Source organism: Wyeomyia smithii, chromosome 2 (genome assembly GCF_029784165.1).
Source record: "Wyeomyia smithii strain HCP4-BCI-WySm-NY-G18 chromosome 2, ASM2978416v1, whole genome shotgun sequence".
NCBI lineage: Eukaryota > Metazoa > Arthropoda > Insecta > Diptera > Culicidae > Wyeomyia > Wyeomyia smithii.
The window spans coordinates 103,655,064-103,672,380 of record NC_073695.1 but is presented as its reverse complement, the minus strand read 5'-3'; the positions used below and the strand labels follow the sequence as shown (position 1 = coordinate 103,672,380).

Below are 17,317 nucleotides of genomic sequence, written 5' to 3'. Positions count from 1 at the left end.
CTCAAATCTCACGGGGTGAAGCGGAATTTCATCTATACCACTATCTGTCGATACCGGGAGACGGACTCGGCCAAGGACCATGCGGAATCCAGGGGCCGCGTTCGGCTAGAACACTCAGGGCCGGCGTTTCATGTGGGTAGTATGGGTAGTAGTACCCACTCGGAAAATATCCATGTGGGTACTTACCCACACGGAACTATCGGACAAAACCAAAAAAAAAGTACTGTTGCGAGCGACAGATTTTTTTATGGATATCGTTGAGCAAGAGGTTATAAATCTTCAGTTCTAACGTTACTCAGAGAAAAGGATTTTTTTTAAATTGTTTCGTTTACGATAGAGTTCTGAATTTCATTTACGATAGAGTTCTAAAGTTTTGTTTTCTCGTAAAAATTTCCCATGCCAAATTTGCGCTTTCGCTTTGACTTTGCGAAGTAGAGCATCAGAGCGGTCAAAGTTACGGTTCTTCGATCGATGAAAGAAATGTTCGAGCTGGGAGTGTCTTTTGTGTGTTCTGGCGTAGCTCGAGTCTCCCAATGCAAAAGTTTCCATGTCCCTGAAATTTAATTTTTATTTGTAAAACAAATTTTTATGGAACAACATCAGTTCCCGACATTTCATGCATTTCTAAGGGATTTGCTAAAAAAAATCGATTTCTGAAACTTCAAGAACTACTGTTGTGCATTTTTAGGTTGGTAAAAAATGTAAGACTTTCGCGACTGTAAGTAAAACCCTCTCTGAAGTTAAGCTCAAGTTTTGGATGGAAACTTTTTTCGAGAAGACAAAACTGTTGAGCCCTAACGTTAGCATTGAAAAAATGCTCAAAGAAGACCGATTTTTCATGAGTTTACCTTTACACGCACTGATGAAACTACCCATGCAGCATCAATCATAGTAACCCATGAGTCAGCAGAAAAAAATTGACTCAAACTCTAATCATATGGTGAAAACAGTTAAGCTACTTCGCTCAGAAGTGTGCGCGATCAAAGAACGTTACCCCGTCGCGTCGAAAATAGAAATCGTGCGGAAAAGAAACGCCGGTTACGCTTGTTCCGGTATCTAGAATATCTTGGCACTGCTGGACTACAATCAGTGCATCGAAAGAAAGACCGGTTTCGGACGGCGGACGACCCTGAGCGACAAGAAGCTCCAAAGAATACTGAAGAGGAAAACCGAGGAGAAAGTGGCTGCATCGCTGCGTACGCTTGATCGGGAGATCAGTTCAACCGGCCAAACAGAGGAAAAGTACCTGGAGAACATGGACATCAGAAAGTGGAAGCCTCGTCCATTGGTCTCGGAGTTGTTCGATGGTCGAGTCGATTTTTCCGGCGAATCGCGACGTGATGATGGTGGTCCAGGGAGCTGCGTAGCCGCAAGGTTACAGAGTCCGCTTTGTCAAGCGAATGGTCGTGGGTTCGAATCTTAGTAGAATCAGGCCATTCGATGCCCAAACTGGACTTGAAGTATGGGTTCAGTCTCAGGCTCCCCACCACTTACCCTTCCTTTACGCTGAAATCTAAAACACCTTTGCGTGACTTTCTCTTAACAATACGTAAGTACCTCTTATTAATAAAACTGGCAAGAAGGACGCACTACACTTCTCCAGGGAATTATAATTGGTGATATTTGGCAAGAGGAACGAGCATCGGTATAGTAGAACAGTAAGTGGGTAAAAAGAAAAGTATCACAATACACGCAAGCACTGATAAACAATAACAATAAGCATGCCACGTCTCAATAGCGGTGTTGCTAAAATTATAAGTGCGGGATACAGCAGACACCCGGGCATATCTACGGTTCTGGTCGCAGTGAGGAAGTCCATATAGAAAAAAATGGTGGTCCTCGCCGAGACCTATCTCACCCTGGATGACAACGACTGGCAGGGCACTCCATATTTTACTTCACTCACGAAGGAAGTGACCTCTGAGGTAAAATTCATTGCACACACCAAGTTCCCAAAGAAGGTGCTGCTGTGGCTGACAATTAGCGAGAAGCTCCGTACTGGCCGTGAACGGGGAAATTTTAGCATGAAATGCCTGCCGGAAGTTGCGTCGTTTATCAAGAAATACCGTAGGGGCGAAGACGCGGTGCTCTGGCCGAATCTGGTGTCGACCCACTACTCGGAGCAATCGTTGGAGGAGATGGAGCGGCAGATATTGATAAACAGAACGAAGAAAGAACTCGAAAACATGCCTACACGCATGTCCACCATGACGAATGTTCCGGTAAACTCTAGGAAAGCCACTCGCAAGGGCGTGGAATTCCGAATATATATATATATATATATATATATATATATATATATATATATATATATATATATATATATATATATATATATATATATATATATATATATATATATATATATATATATATATATATATATATATATATATATATATATATATATATATATATATATATATATATATAATAGCCTTCCATAGGAAATTGATGGGAAACATGACTACTGAACGAAATTCGAAAATCTAATTTCGCCTAAACATTCCATTGGCACCTTATTGTTGATGCACTGTCGACTTTTCGTAAAATTTTGTTCAGGTATCAGAACGTGATCCCCCTCCCCCCGGCTACGCCTTTGTCACCCATGAACCTTCCTTATTCCATGAACCCATGAACCTTCCTTATTCCTTACTACCCACTCGGGAAAATAATGTGACGCCGGCCCTGAGAACACCAATAAATATCAAGGTGAAAAGGGAGCGATGGGAGGTTGTGGTGGTGAAGGAGGAGGGTGTTTGTCGAAAAATTAATAAGTCGAACCGGAAGACTGCTGCTAACCTGAATGTGTTGATCGGTACTACTCACACCATCACGACGAAAGATTTGGGATACAAGCCGTACAAGAAACGCAAGGTTCACGAGGTAACGGAGGCTACAACAAAGAAGAGGCTGGACAGAGCCAGGTTAGGAGCACCGATGGAAAAAAATCGCTTCTAGCAACTAATGAATACGTATAAACCAAGCCTATGATGCGTTGACATCGTCGTCAGTGTGCGAGTTATTCTTATTCTTCGCACATTTGCAAACAGACCTCCATGGTAGGTGAATAACGAAGATCACAAAAGAGCACCATATAAAAAAAAATCGTTACTGGTGCACTTTCTCCGCCTTCCTTCTTACGATGTACTTTTCATCGTGGGAGCACGCAATATATGTTATTCTCTATGTGCACAGCTGAGAATATAAAGTTAGTCGCGTTATGAACAAGTAATGAATAAGAGAAATTGGATCGTAAATATTTACTCAATGATGGGGATTTTTTGACGTAGGACTACGTCTAACCGCACTATATCGAGATACATACATTTCGCGAATACTAAAACCAAGATGTAACGTCGGAATGAAAGATTTCAAACGGTTATACTGATGTAACCACATGATGGATCACAATAGTCAATATGTCGTTGGATTGATAAAATGATGGACAATTTTGTGATTTTTCAATTTTCATTATCACTTCATTGTTAAACAGTTAAAATTGAATAAAAGTTTCAAGGTCGAATTTTCACCAACAATGTACCAATCATATGCGAGCACGCCTGGCACAGACTTCATGAATAGACACCAACTGCCTGCTGAGATATCCTGTATAGCAGTGGCAAAAAAAAAATTTGACAGAATCTCCCCGTCCCAATAGGTCAACTAATGTTAGCTTCCATGAGCCTAGACTATTTTGATGTCTTGAAGGTGAAGCTTTTTCGGAAAGTTCGTAACCACCTCCACTATCAGACAGTATTACGTTCTGCTGTTAATATATATGTTAAAGTTAATAAAACTGATGTCTTGAGGAAGAATATGATGGCACAGGCAACAGTACTGCACCGAGCAATGTATGAACAGAGCGCTGGTTACTCGTCGTCTATCAGTGCAGGAAAACTCGAAATTCATTTTTGTGCAGTCAAGCCAAGAGAAACTACATCGCCGCTGTTGACGCACAGTGGGGCGTAGAATACAATTGAATTGCCGTTTGAATTGTCTTCTTCTTGTTTCGTATAGCAGCAAATATCAGAATTCAATACGATTTTTCGGGTGCCGCAAAATATTCTGCGCCGCCGGGGACAACAAAATGCGTTGTTTATTTTTGGACTCTACACTCTGCTTTTTTCAGATTTATTTAAATAACTGAATATAGGGTATTAAAACGACAATAGAAAACCAAAATGCTCCGTACAGATCTTTGTATAGGTAGTTAAACGAGCTGTACTGATGATTATATTTTACTAGCTAAATGAACTTAGTCCAATATGACAATACTAGTTGCATCCCGCGGTGGCGGTATAGAGGAAAACCAAATTCATTTCATCTTGATATTAGAGTTCCGACATTAGAATTTGTATTTTTCAACTGATTTTTTTTTTGAATTAGCATTTGCAAGAAAATATTGTTTTCCATAACCTTACTTGTAATTGAACAACGCTATGCAAACATTAATTGCTGAGGCTAGTGTTGTGCATCACTCTAGCCCAGATTATTTTCGAAGATAACGGACATATAACTTTCAAATATGGTATCTTCGTTGTTCGTAGGTATCTTGAAACTGATCAATTTTTTTCAAGAAAGAGAGTTCGTGTTTTGTTACTCTCACTCAACTCAACGGGGGTTTTTTTTTTTGGTGGTAGCTGGTAGGTGCAAGCGCAAGTGCAAATTGCTAGTTGGTTAGAAGCTTTTGTCGGTATAAGGCGTCAAGATGGACAAAGGGCTAAGAAAAAATAATGTATCCGAAAAAGTTCGGCAAATGTTTGTGGCGGAGAATGGCAATTTCCGATGCACGACGGTGGAAAATTGTAGCTATCGGCCAAAATTCATTAACGTTACGAACTGCCATCGTAACTTTTTCTCTCTCAGTTTGCCATGATCAGACAACAAATATTGAGCTAACCGTTTATAGTGTTTTCATAACAAAAAATGAGATTTCGGAAATATTAACTTAAACAACTTTTTTATCAATTTTAAATTTTGTGTATTGAAAATGTTAAGCAATGCCTTGGTGCTACATTCCGTCTTGAAATTTGAACTTCTGTTTATTATACACAGACTTCGCAGCCAACTGTTGAGTGTACAGGCCAATTGCGGGGCTAGAGCTACGATCCTTCTGACACTATTAGTTTTCCCCGAGCTGGAGAGAGAGAGAGACTTTTTTGTTTCAAATAAAGTTGTTCCTTGATCATTGACAAAATTGATTTTTTTGACGTAGAATACGTCTTACGGCAACATATATAGGGGTTCAACTTCAATACAGGGATCCAATTTCGAAAACCGAAAACATGGAGAGCGTCACGAAAATTGTCCGATTTCAAACGTTCTAAACTCAGTCAGTTTTCAACCGATTTCCGTCATTTTTGCAGCAATCGATTGTAAAATCATTTAAGCAACTGTCCAAATGCAGAAAATTGTAATCTGACTGTTCGAAACGTAAATGTCGACCTTTGATTGGTTGCTTGCTGCCTTTCCCTAAAAAGGACGACAGAATGGAGTACCTAGTTAGCCAGGAATGCACTCGTTGGGCTATATAAGAGACTGCTTCTCCTCAAGCAATCTCAGTTTACTAGCAGCAGGCAGCAGCGGCGGACAGTAGCAGCGATGGCAGTGGGCAAACGCGGCGTGGAGCAGCAACGGGCAACAGCGGCGGCGGTAGTGGTTAGCTGCAGAACCTAACTTTTTCAGTTCGGCTCCCTTTTGATCTGAGTTGGACCCCACCAGTGGTAATTCAATTCAGATATCGTTGGGTGAATACAGCCAGAAATTAAGTGAGACTCGCACCGCCATGTGGTTTGAGAAGCCACCATCTTCCAGGGTGTATATATATAGGGTGTGTGCACATATATAACGTGTGTGAATATTTAAAGCGTGTGTCGCTAGCGTGCGTGGCTAGCTATATAGCGCGTGCATATCTATAGCGTGCGTGTGCATGGTTATATAGTTTCTGTGCTTGTCTATAGCGTGTCTGTGCATGTCTATAGCATGTCTGTGCAGGTTTATAGCGTGCGTGGCTAGCTATATAGCGTGTGTGCATATCTACAGCGTGCGTGGCTAGCTATATAGCGTGCGTGACTAGCAGTATAGCGATGAAAATTATCATATATAGTTTCAAATAAATCATCTCATGTTGATTTTACACAGTAAATCATTCAGAACTAAATCAAAAATTTGCCATGTCAAAAAACAATATTCAGTTGTCAATAAATGGCATTGACAAACATTATTAACCTCTTTTGACTTCAGCTAAGCCTCAAAGTTTACTGAGTGTATTTTAACATTTATTTGAAGAATGTTTGCGCGCCTGTGAACCTGAATCACATAATTTTTCGCTCAAGTCCTACTATTTGCAGCGATCAGTTTTAAAATTATCTACGCTACTGCAAACTGCAGAAAATTGTTCGTATTAAACCTAGGTTACCGGGAATGCACTATTGGCCCTCATCGTAGCCACTGCCTAAATTAAGCTTTCTCAGTGCAACTTGATACAAAAGACAGCCACAAAACAATACAATTTCATTCTTGTTTTGGATATGGCGTCAAGTGAAACTGCTTAGCTGCACATAGCTTCTGCTGTTGTTCTTTGTCGTTACCGGTGCCGTCTGTAGAGGTAAACGTCATCTGGAACAGAGAGACCATTAAATTGATTAACCCTATTGAGTGTATTCCCAAACCTATTGCAGGAATACATTGACTTAAGACAGGCTGTCGTATTCTAGGTTAACTCTGCGGTCGTGTCTAATAAACAACCTCTTTAGTTGGTGTTAAGTCAGATTAACATTTTAATATAAACAAATTCTAGATTTACTACTCTTTGAATTTCGGAGTTTTCAAGCTTTTGTGCAATTTTGATATTACGGGCCCGTTTGATTTATCACTAACAGCATGTTTCTCCTACTTGACCCATTATGGCCAAACAACATCTGTCGTTACAAACCCAACCAACTTTTCAGAAACAAACCCCCTGTGGTCAATGAAAGCAAATAAATATGTTACCAAAATCGAACCATCGAACCGCACTGTGTCAACAGGGTGTGTTACAACTGATTCAATTGTGACGTACGGAGAACTTACAAAACAAATTTCTTCTAAATATGTATTAAAATTTTTTTCCTTACTGTTACAAGTGTATACAAATTTTAATAACAGTTCGAATATTTACAAAACAAATAAAAACAAAGGTTCAAACTGTAACTGTTTTCAGTACAGAGCATATAGCTCTGAAACTAACCTTATAATCGTTGTGGCAATGCTTTTCGGTCGGAGGGCTGTGGAATGAGCGCGAAGCCTTTTAAGACCACTATTGTTGGCCCTAACTAGTTTTTCTTGAACTGGTATTCCGCGAACATTCGACTAATTGAAATCAGACCAATCAGGAAAAAAGCTTCGATGAGCTTTTTATCATACCAATTGTTTCTCCTCTATGTTTTTCGAACTGTTGTGAAAGATAGAAAAAAGTTTTAATGATTTGCAAAATATTGCAGATTTTATCAGGTATTAATCAGACATTAGACGTAAAAAACACTTGCCATATTTTCTTTGGATTTAAGTTGCATAACATTTTTACTAGGGTAAATATGTTTGTTAAATTAGCCGTTACAAATTTGATCTGTAAATACTTTATGTCATTTGTACTCAGAAATATAGAAAATTGAAAAGGAAGGGAAAAAAAGATCTAAGTTGTTATGCTTATATTCCAAGTTCCTTGTTGAATTTAGTATGAATAAACCAGTCCAGTGATGATAAAAATGTCGTTGCCAGCATATGTTTAATAAGAATGATAATTCTACAAACCTCTACAAATTTTTGCTAAAGATTTTGCTAAAGAAGCCTTATTTTACCTCTCGGTGTTATTTCTGTACTTCTGTACAAATATATTCGGTTCAACACAATTGGCATACAGCACTGAAACCTGAAAATCGCAGCACTGAAACGTGAAAATGCAGTATCAAAATCTGCAATAATGCATCCAAAACCAGTTCAAAAGCAAGTCAAGCATTATTCAAAGATTTTCAAAACTCCATCCCCTCTCACTCTTCCATAACGTTACTACCCAAATTAGTTAAGGAAAATATTCCATTCACTAATCATAACAAAAACTAGTGAGTAATGTCATTGACGAAATCGCAACGCAATACAACAAACGTATGATTTCTCGGTAACAAACATAGCACATTTTGGTATCTGTTTGGCTGCTATAGAAAACCTGCTGAAAAAAATACCATCCGAACTACTTACTCTCCCTCCCATCATCACCGCACCGCATCATCGCTGCTGCGTCACTGCGATGCGAGATGCAATCAGGGTTGCCACATTTAAATCTGTGTTTTCCCTTGAAAAAATCTGAGCATCTGTATTTTTAGGTTTTTATGGTACATAAACGAAATTTTTAACTTAAAATGTGTGAGGAGTTGAAAATATGTTCAATTTGCTTAATATTTAATGAAATAAAATTTGGATTGTTTTTAAAAATTAATGTCAATTTCGAAAAATCTGTAAATCTGTACATTTCGACGAAAATCTGTATATGCAGATTCTGTACCGTTACTTCGGCCAAAAATCTGTAAAATACAGATTAATCTGTACATGTGGCATCCCAGGATGCAATCCAACCAACATTTATGGGACTCTCAATTATTCTTTTGCTTGTTGCTATCGTTTTTTTCCTACGATGCGCCACGTACGAAGAGAGAATTACAACGGAGCAACGCGCATCACTCTATTCTCAGAGTTGTATGTAGTCAACTGTTGTATTTGTCATCTCCGAGTGACCAAGGCACCAACATTCTATTACGTATTGAGAGGATACAATTTTAATCATGAACTGTGCACTTCATGATGTGCACAACTCAAGATGAAGAAACAAATTGTTTCAAACAATCAGCTCAAAATCATTTCATTTCCTTCACTGGTTAGGAGTTCGTGTTTTCTGATGAGAAACTCTTTGTCTTGCAACCGCCGCAGACTGTCCAAAATGATCGCGTACTATAATACCGATGACCGCGACACTACGTAACCTCTACGGGAAATATCATTTCTTCTTTCAACAGGATGGCGAATATCGTCTAAGCGTGGTGTAGGGAAAATTCGTTTGGTTTTCTTGATAACACTTTGTGGCCTCCCAGCTTCCCGGACCTTAATCCCCTGGACTTTGAAATATGGCCGTACTATATCATATTAGACCAAAATAATGGCCGAGGTAGTTTAAATCTCAACAAAAAAATGGTCGTACATGCAGGCCAAACAAAGCGAACAGAAAGTAAACAATATGGATCAATTGCAGAAGCTCATTTCCAAGACCTGAGACGAGATGCCGATTGATTCTTTCAAAAACGTCCTGAGCTCGTCAGTACAAATGGGAGGAGGTTATAAGATTATTTAGTCCCTAGATAGGTAATGTCGCTGGATTTTTACAGGTTATGTATAGAGTTGATCTGCTGGGAACGTAACGTCAAACGTCTTTACACTGAACGAAATCATCGAGTTTTGATGTACTCATCCATAATCTTTGGCTTATTTAATAAAAATCGTGCTATTTTTAACTATTTACTGTATAATTTTCCTTCTGGAAAAAATACTTTTCCTTGTTTGTTTGAACTGCGCAGGCAAACGATAATGATCAGTCCTAAAATGACGCACAATAGTTACGGGCTAAAGCTAGGGGCTGGACAACTTTATTTGCAAGAGAAATATTACGGTAATGTTATTCAATATTGGTGAATATATTTTGATATTTATCGTTTATCTGTTACATTCATATCACTCCGACAGACTCCGACAATAATGTGCTGACAAGGAGTTGTGATACAGGTAGACCGGTGCCTGAGTGTCTTGCCCCGAAGACTAAAGTCAAGCAATAATAATACATTTATGAGCGAGCAATTTGGTTCAGCGTAGTCTGCTTTTTCTTCTGGCAGTTTTAAGCCCACAGGAAAGCTAAAAATAGAGGTGGGGCTACTAGATATTGATTCTCAAAGCAGTTTTCAAATCGAATCGCGACAAATTGACTCTAGTGCGTGGGATCTTTTGTGCAACATGATTTACCTCGAACACAATGGGCACACTAGCTAACTTATCTAGGGACTTAATAATCTTATAGGAGGTCTGCTTACAGCTGATATGTCGTAAAAGTTCACAATAAAGTGCCTCAATGAAAGTTGACACAGAAAAAATATATAATACATATAATAATACTTCAAAGTGTATTCGAACTCATTGACCACCCTATAGGTCATTTGGCACGTTTTTGCTCTATGCAAAGTTTCATTGATTTGTAGTTTTTAATAGTTTCTGTAGATTTTTGCTAGAGCTTCCTCATATTAGCGCAGACTTTCTCAAAATGTGCAAGCGCTGTTTTTTGAGCTGCAGATAGTTTTTTTTTAGAATTTTTAAAAACATCCGACATCTCTAATTTTAATCAATCAACCACGCGCAGTGTTTTCAGATATCTAAACACAAAATGTGGAAGATTCTTTGCCTGACAGTTTAATGGTATCCGTAGACCCCACAGAGAAATGACATTAGAGATAAACATTGCACCAAAAGAAAAAAAAGCAAAAAATGCAACGATAAATACTTCGTAATTTTGAATATTGGAAATATTCCGCAATATATCAATAATGTCTTACCCCAAGGTTGTTTAGCTTCACCGATTTTCATATATCATCTGAAAAAGCTGCATTTTCTGAGCAAAACATGATTTTAAAAAAATATATCGTTGTTCTTCGGTTTTTAAATCGCAAAACTGCTCGAAATCCTCTGAATGATGGTTCATAAATGAGCCAACTGTCATTAAATAAATTTTGAGCAATTTTTCAAAGGACATTGATATTTGTTGTTAAATAACGTTTTGCTCAGAAAATAATTTCTAGCTGATATAAATATAAAAATCAGAAAACCGTGTATGCTAAGCAACCCGTAAAAAATTTACCAACACAATCATCGGGTAAAAACTCCTAGAGCTATCCAATCGAGGATATTTGGTACAAGTTGGATGGCAAATAAGGCAAACAAAATATTGCTTGTTTCGTTAGCTTTTTTCTACTAATCGCAACTGTCTCGTACGTGGATTATCTAGGTAACAATCGTATATTACGTTATTATGCATTCTAAACATTATGCATTCTAAACAACTATGTTGCTTAGCTATATCAGTTTTTTATACTTGGGGCAAGACACTATTGATATATTACGAAATATTTCCAATATTCAATATCACGAAGTATTTATCGTTGCATTTTTGGGCACCTCTCTATTTATATCATAGCTCATTGACGTTATATATCGTTGGAGGGTTGTCAATTGCCAGATAAACGATAAATGTCAAAATATATCTACCGATGTCGAGTAACATTTTCGAAATATTTTCCATAAAAATAAAAGTGTCTAGTCCCTAGCTTTTATATCATCTGAAAGAGTTGCATTTTCTAAAGCCTGTAGTACACTCTTTGTCTAATGGTCAAATATTTGACCTTCTGACCAGGGATACCAAATGTGCAGATTTGTCTGCAAAACGCAGATTTTTGGAGTCCGTGGGCAGATATTCATTGATTTGCAGATATTTGCAGTTTCTCCACAGTTTCTGCAGATTTTTGTCAGAGTCTTCTTATATTTGCTCAGATTTTCTTAAATTGTGTGCAGATTGTTACAGACTTTTGCCTGCGCGAGCAAAATTTTTTCGGACCACGGATAGAATTTTTTCAGATTTCGAGCAAATTTTTCCGGTTTTTCGAGCAGTTGCAGACATTTTTCAAAAACATTTGGCATCTCTGCTTCTGACATAATGGTCAAATTTACTTGACATCATGGTTGTTGTTTGCCCGTGTTTGCCCTATGTTAAAATTGGAGAGTAACAAATAATTATCTTTGACCAAATTTTTATCTGTCAAAAAGTGACAAATATTTGACGCTCGGTCAAAGAGTGTACTACAGGCTTAAGCAAACGTTTTCTATCGTTGTTCTTATGTCGTTTTCGTTTTCGCGGTGTAGCTACACTCAAACGACACTTTTGACACCGAAAATGTTTTATTTGACTTTTCGGACTACACTTTTTCTGTCTCTGACTACCCTTTTTCTGTCCCTGACGACACCTGAAAAAAGCAGAGTGTACTGTAGGAAGTTACCAACACATTCACACGTATGTGTCAAAACTGGTTTGTTTTGGTTCTCATTCCACATGGTAAAGTGTCAGGTAAATTTTTTTTCAGCACATTTGCGAGATGGACATATGAAATGGAAACGAGACAAAATGACGAATGCGATAATGACCAAAACAAAACGAATTGACAGCTATCCCATTAATACGCATACCAATGCACGACACTGAAAATGTTTTATTTGAAGCTGCAAAGTATGGCCCGGAAAAAGTGTACCTACACCGCGAAAACGAAAACGACATTAGATTTTTAAATCACGAATTAAAACTGCTCGAAATCGCTACAATGACAGATCGCAAATATACCAACTGTCATTTTAGCGATTTAGAGCGATTTTTTTTCTTCATTCTAAAATCGAAGGACAATGATAATTTTTTTTTAGAAAAATCACGTTTTGCTCAAAAAAATTACATATTTTTAGCTAATATATAAAAATCAGAAATCCGGGAATAGCTAAACAACTCAATTTATCTTCCCTACGTTATTACGTAATTTTGATATATGGTTCTTATCGCTTTGTTTATGCTTAAGTTTTTTACTACCCAGTCTGACAGTTTTCAGCAGCACATCTTTTTGTATAAATAAAGGCGCACGCTCTCCAAAGTAGCACTAATCAGCTGCTGCTGCTAGAAGAATACTTTAAAAATAGCGATTTGATCTTTAAATATTGACTATAGCAACGAATAACAAACAATGACTTTGAATCTAGATGAGTGTTACAATCATGTGTATGGTTTGGTGGAAGAAGCTGGCAAGGTAAAGTTTTTAGACTGTAACGCAAACTTATGATTCTAATTGAATTACTTTTTTAATAGCTAATTGCTGCTAGAAACTATGGAAAGAAAAGCATGGTAGAGAAATCGAGCGATATCGATTTGCTTACAGAAACTGACCAACAGGTAGAACGTCTGCTAATGGATGGAATTACAAGCAAGTATCCAGATCACAAGTAAAACCTTTTAATTGTTATATGAATACTGAGTTATTGATTGAACTTAATCGAGTTTTATAGATTTATTGGGGAGGAAGAAACTAGTGCAGGGAAAAAAGCAGAGCTGACAAATGCACCAACCTGGATAATTGATCCTGTCGATGGAACTATGAATTTTGTCCACAGTTTTCCACACTCATGCATATCGATTGCTTTGCTGATTGAAAAGGTGAAAATAGAATCATAATTATAAGAAGATATAATTGAATATAAATTTCTAGATCACAGAAATCGCTATTATTCATAACCCGGTGTTAAATCAAACATTCACTGCACGAAGAGGTAAAGGAGCGTTTTATAACGATAAACCAATCAGGGTTTCTGGTGAAACTAGAATAGAACGTGCGTTGGCAACAACTGAGTTTGGAACAAGTCGGGATGAAGAAAAGACTTCTGTTGTTCTGGAGAACATTGGTAAACTCGTTCGGGTTGTGCATGGGTGAGCGTAATTAGCTATTGTGAATAATTTAAAATTCTAAACAACCATTTTCGTTTAGAATACGTAGCACGGGATCTGCTGCTTTAAACATAGCAATGGTCGCCCTTGGAGGTGCAGACTTCAACTATGAGTTCGGTATTCATGCATGGGATATTGCCGCTGGAGATCTGATTGTGCGGGAAGCTGGTGGTGTTTGTCTAGATCCAGCTGGCGGGCCGCTGGACTTAATGTCCCGTCGTTTTATTTGCGCCAGCACCCAGGAGTTAGCAGACAAAGTAATTGCTCTTATAACACAATACTACCCTCAACCGACGGACTAAAGTTCGAGGGTGAATTTTCGAATTTAGTAAAAAATGTTATACTTACATAAGTAGCGTCACATGTTTGTGATTTATGTAATTCAATTTGTAATGTATTCCCAACATAATTAAATGTTTATGTTACAGGTATCAGGTCGAAGAAGAATCAACATTGAAAACCAATTGACTCTTCAACGATCTGGACACTTTTTTTTAAATATGTTGATTTAAAACGTATCTCCATATGTAGACAAAATAGATTCCATAGAACTATATTTTAATGTGATTATTGCAACATCGTGACCATATACTTGAATTGAATAAATTCGAATACCAATAATATTGGTATATTTAAAAAAACACTTATTTTATTGCGTACAATATGCGTTAGAGTTGTTATGCATTATTGGCCATGTACACCAGTATTTGGAACTCTTCTATCAAATTGCGACAGAATTACCTCTTCTCTCAAAGACATACGTTTTTTTCATAAACAATTTTTAGGCAACATGTGTGTTCATTACTGTTTTGTACGAATATAGTCACGATTGAAACTACCTACCTGTTGTATGTAAAGATTACAAACAACTACTGGGGTCGTTTTCCTTTTTGAGAAACAAACAAACAGCTTCAATCATCGTCATTCCTTTATTGGTTTCTGAAGACGTCAAATATTTGCCAGGCATTAAAAAATTCTTACTTTCAAAATTGAGATTCATAGCACGTGCAGTCCAGAAAAAACAACAAATAATACATTCTACAAAAATGCCTATCTAATCAGTTTTCAGTGGCATTTTAGATATATAAATTTTAGGTTCACAGTTTTTTGTATTATCAAGAAGCGAGCAAATCAACAATCAAATTATAGACTACACTGACGGTTTCATATGTTTTAGCTTCTTTTATGACCGTATAACTTCCATCAACTGTCTAAAAGTCCTATACGTAAATAACAATACATATAAATAGATACTCCATCTTGCTAAAAAGGATAAGTTCTTCTCCATTGTTTCAATGTAAGCAATGTATAAAAAGTTAATAAAATATAGTTCATTTCTAATTACAATTAAGCGAAGTGCCAGTTGAGCGAAAAATATGATGCGGTCTCTTCGTCGTAGATGCATTTGTATAACGTTTGTATAACGGAATGGGATGTGGCGTACATGTAAAGTATACTAAATAACAAAATCTGCGCGTGTAATAGTTTAGCAGAAATAGCTGAATAACACCCGATTTCACAGCAACTTGTACATGCCTTACAAAATTGTCACTGCACTGCCTTCTATGACAATTTACCGCTGATTTCCGTAACAATTTATCGTTCTCTGTGCACTAACGAAATGCCTTAAAGCTACCATTCAGTTTAAAATTTGCCTAAAATTACAATTTAAAGGTACAGCACCAGTTTATTACTTATCGCTTTCATTCACATCTGTGTGTATGTGAGTATAATTGTGTACATATTTAAGTGTGCAGCACGTGTAGGTGGAGGTTAGTTCCACCCTACCGTCAATTTGAACTAAGGAGAGTCTTTATCAATTGCGCAATATACGTGCACTTAAATTAACTAATCCTAAAAACGGTATAAGTTGCTCAATAGTATCTCACTTTTCAAAAGTGGCTCAATTCACCAGGAAGGAATTCACAGTTGTAGTTACATAGTACATAGTTATTTGTCTTCGATACCGTTGGTGTGGTTCTTGTTGTTCAAGCAGATATTCGAAATGCGATAGGTTTTTTCGACCAATGTTGTGAAACCACCATGCTGTGGTTGCTATTCATTCGGTTACCTAACATATACTTTTTTTTGTTGATAAGATTGGTTCTATATTAGCACCAAATGGCATGTTTCCTAATAGATAAAATGGGGTTTCACTCGTTTCTAAAGGAAGTAGCAGGAGAGTCTTGATCGTATGTGTTGCGGTTAAGGTTTACTAGTTTCAACTTCACATCGATACCAATGATATGTAAATAGTTTATGATTTTGATATTGTGGTTGCTGCTCTATTAGCTTACTTCGCTATACGACAATGTTAAGTTAAATTCGACTATCTATGCATATAAGTGATAACTGGAGTCAAGTTCTACTACAACCAGCGAGTTCGGAATGATTGTAAAGAAGCCAACAGAAAAATCGATTCAACTAACATTGATCTAAATTCGCTACGATTACATACATATATTGATATAGATTTGGCAAGTCTTGATTCGTCCGATATTACTATACCTATACAGAATATCTTCAATAATAGAATGTATTGGCCAATACTGCAGTCTCCTACTACTGCAAATCCTCCTCGCATTTGGGGACGTCGAAAATCTCCGCGAACAATGGCGGCAATCGGATGGAACTCCAGTTCTGTCGGAACCATTCCAGATGAATGAAATGCTTTTCACCCAGGGTTCGCAGTTCATGGATTTTAGCCTCTAGTGCTGGCATGATCTGCAGTGCACTAACTGCATCGGATCGTGTCCTAGTGATTTGCACACGCAATGCTTCTGCAATGCATTCTCGCGTCTTCAGAATAACCTTGGTTTCTGTAAGACCCGGCCGATCTGAGAGCAGAATCAGAGCCGAGTATAATCCTATTTCAGTATCACTTAAGCAGCAGTTGTTCAGTCCAGTGATAAAATTAAACAGTGCATTCGAGTAATCAATCTAGAACGAGACATATTCTTATCGCAAGTCTTTATAAAACGCAAAGCTATACTTACATCGTATATCACCTCTAGCTGTTGCCGTGTAATATAGACTCCATCGTCGAATGTGAGTGAACTGTCGTTGGATGCTCTGGCGACATGACTCAACCACACTTCAAAAAATCCCAACTTGATCAGAATCAGTTGGTCATCTTGGAGAAACTCGCTGAAGCCAGGAACTCGTTTGGCAAACTCTACGATCCGCTGTACCGAGGGAGTCATTCGGAGAGCGTATTGCTGCCACAGCCAAACGCGTTGGTCCTCGATTGAATCCAGTGAATGCGGAATTAGCTGTAGGCATTTTTCAAATTGAATTAAATATACAATTGGTAACTATAGAAAACTGCTAGAATTTGGAGCATGTTTTGATGTTGTCTTGGTTGATATAATAAAATGCTACGAATAATCGAATATCTGGTACTTCGTATCATTTAATCAAGTAGAACAGATAAAGAAACCTATAAAATTAACACTTTCTAGAGACTCTTCTATTCATCATTTCCACTATTTGAACTTATTTTAATATGCTCATGTCTAAGTTTGCCAAGTTCACCAGCAACAGTGAAGCGACATCATTGAACAACAGCGTAAACAGCAATGGCCTCAATTACAGCCTTGTGGTACAACCAAGATATTCGTAACCGGTAATGAAAAGCAAAAATTGGCCTGCACACGAATCTATCACGAAGCTTACAAACAAACTACGAACTATTTGTGTATATCAAGTACCTTC

The 17,317-nt window shown here is 37.6% G+C and overlaps 2 protein-coding genes across 3 annotated transcripts in view; one reads left to right on the top strand and one right to left on the bottom strand.

Annotated features, from left to right (window-relative positions):
- The first annotated feature begins 12,658 nt into the window (after nucleotides 1-12,658).
- LOC129721821 (inositol monophosphatase 1-like) lies at nucleotides 12,659-14,226 on the top strand. The gene is made up of 5 exons (XM_055674836.1): nucleotides 12,659-12,911; nucleotides 12,971-13,104; nucleotides 13,168-13,315; nucleotides 13,368-13,585; nucleotides 13,644-14,226. The coding sequence occupies exons 1-5, from the start codon at nucleotides 12,849-12,851 to the stop codon at nucleotides 13,903-13,905; spliced, it is 825 nt and encodes a 274-aa protein (XP_055530811.1). The 5' UTR covers nucleotides 12,659-12,848; the 3' UTR covers nucleotides 13,906-14,226.
- Nucleotides 14,227-14,513: 287 nt separating this feature from the next.
- The window catches only part of LOC129721820 (ecdysone-induced protein 78C), a 90,115-nt gene continuing 87,311 nt past the window's right edge, over nucleotides 14,514-17,317 (bottom strand). For both annotated transcript variants that reach the window (XM_055674834.1, XM_055674833.1), the window contains 2 exons: nucleotides 16,600-16,875; nucleotides 14,514-16,543 (listed from right to left, as the gene is read on the bottom strand). In XM_055674834.1, coding sequence (XP_055530809.1) covers nucleotides 16,166-16,543; nucleotides 16,600-16,875 — 654 coding nt within the window. In that variant the 3' untranslated portion in view covers nucleotides 14,514-16,165. The remainder of the gene's footprint in view (nucleotides 16,544-16,599; nucleotides 16,876-17,317) is intronic.

Bases quoted from the DNA above. Each gene is read 5' to 3' on its own strand.
- LOC129721821 (XM_055674836.1), top strand. From the start codon at position 12,849: ATGACTTTGAATCTAGATGAGTGTTACAATCATGTGTATGGTTTGGTG. The intron at 13,316-13,367 runs GTGAAAATAGAA...ATAAATTTCTAG, and splicing joins TTGCTTTGCTGATTGAAAAG to ATCACAGAAATCGCTATTAT. The intron at 13,586-13,643 runs GTGAGCGTAATT...ATTTTCGTTTAG, and splicing joins CTCGTTCGGGTTGTGCATGG to AATACGTAGCACGGGATCTG.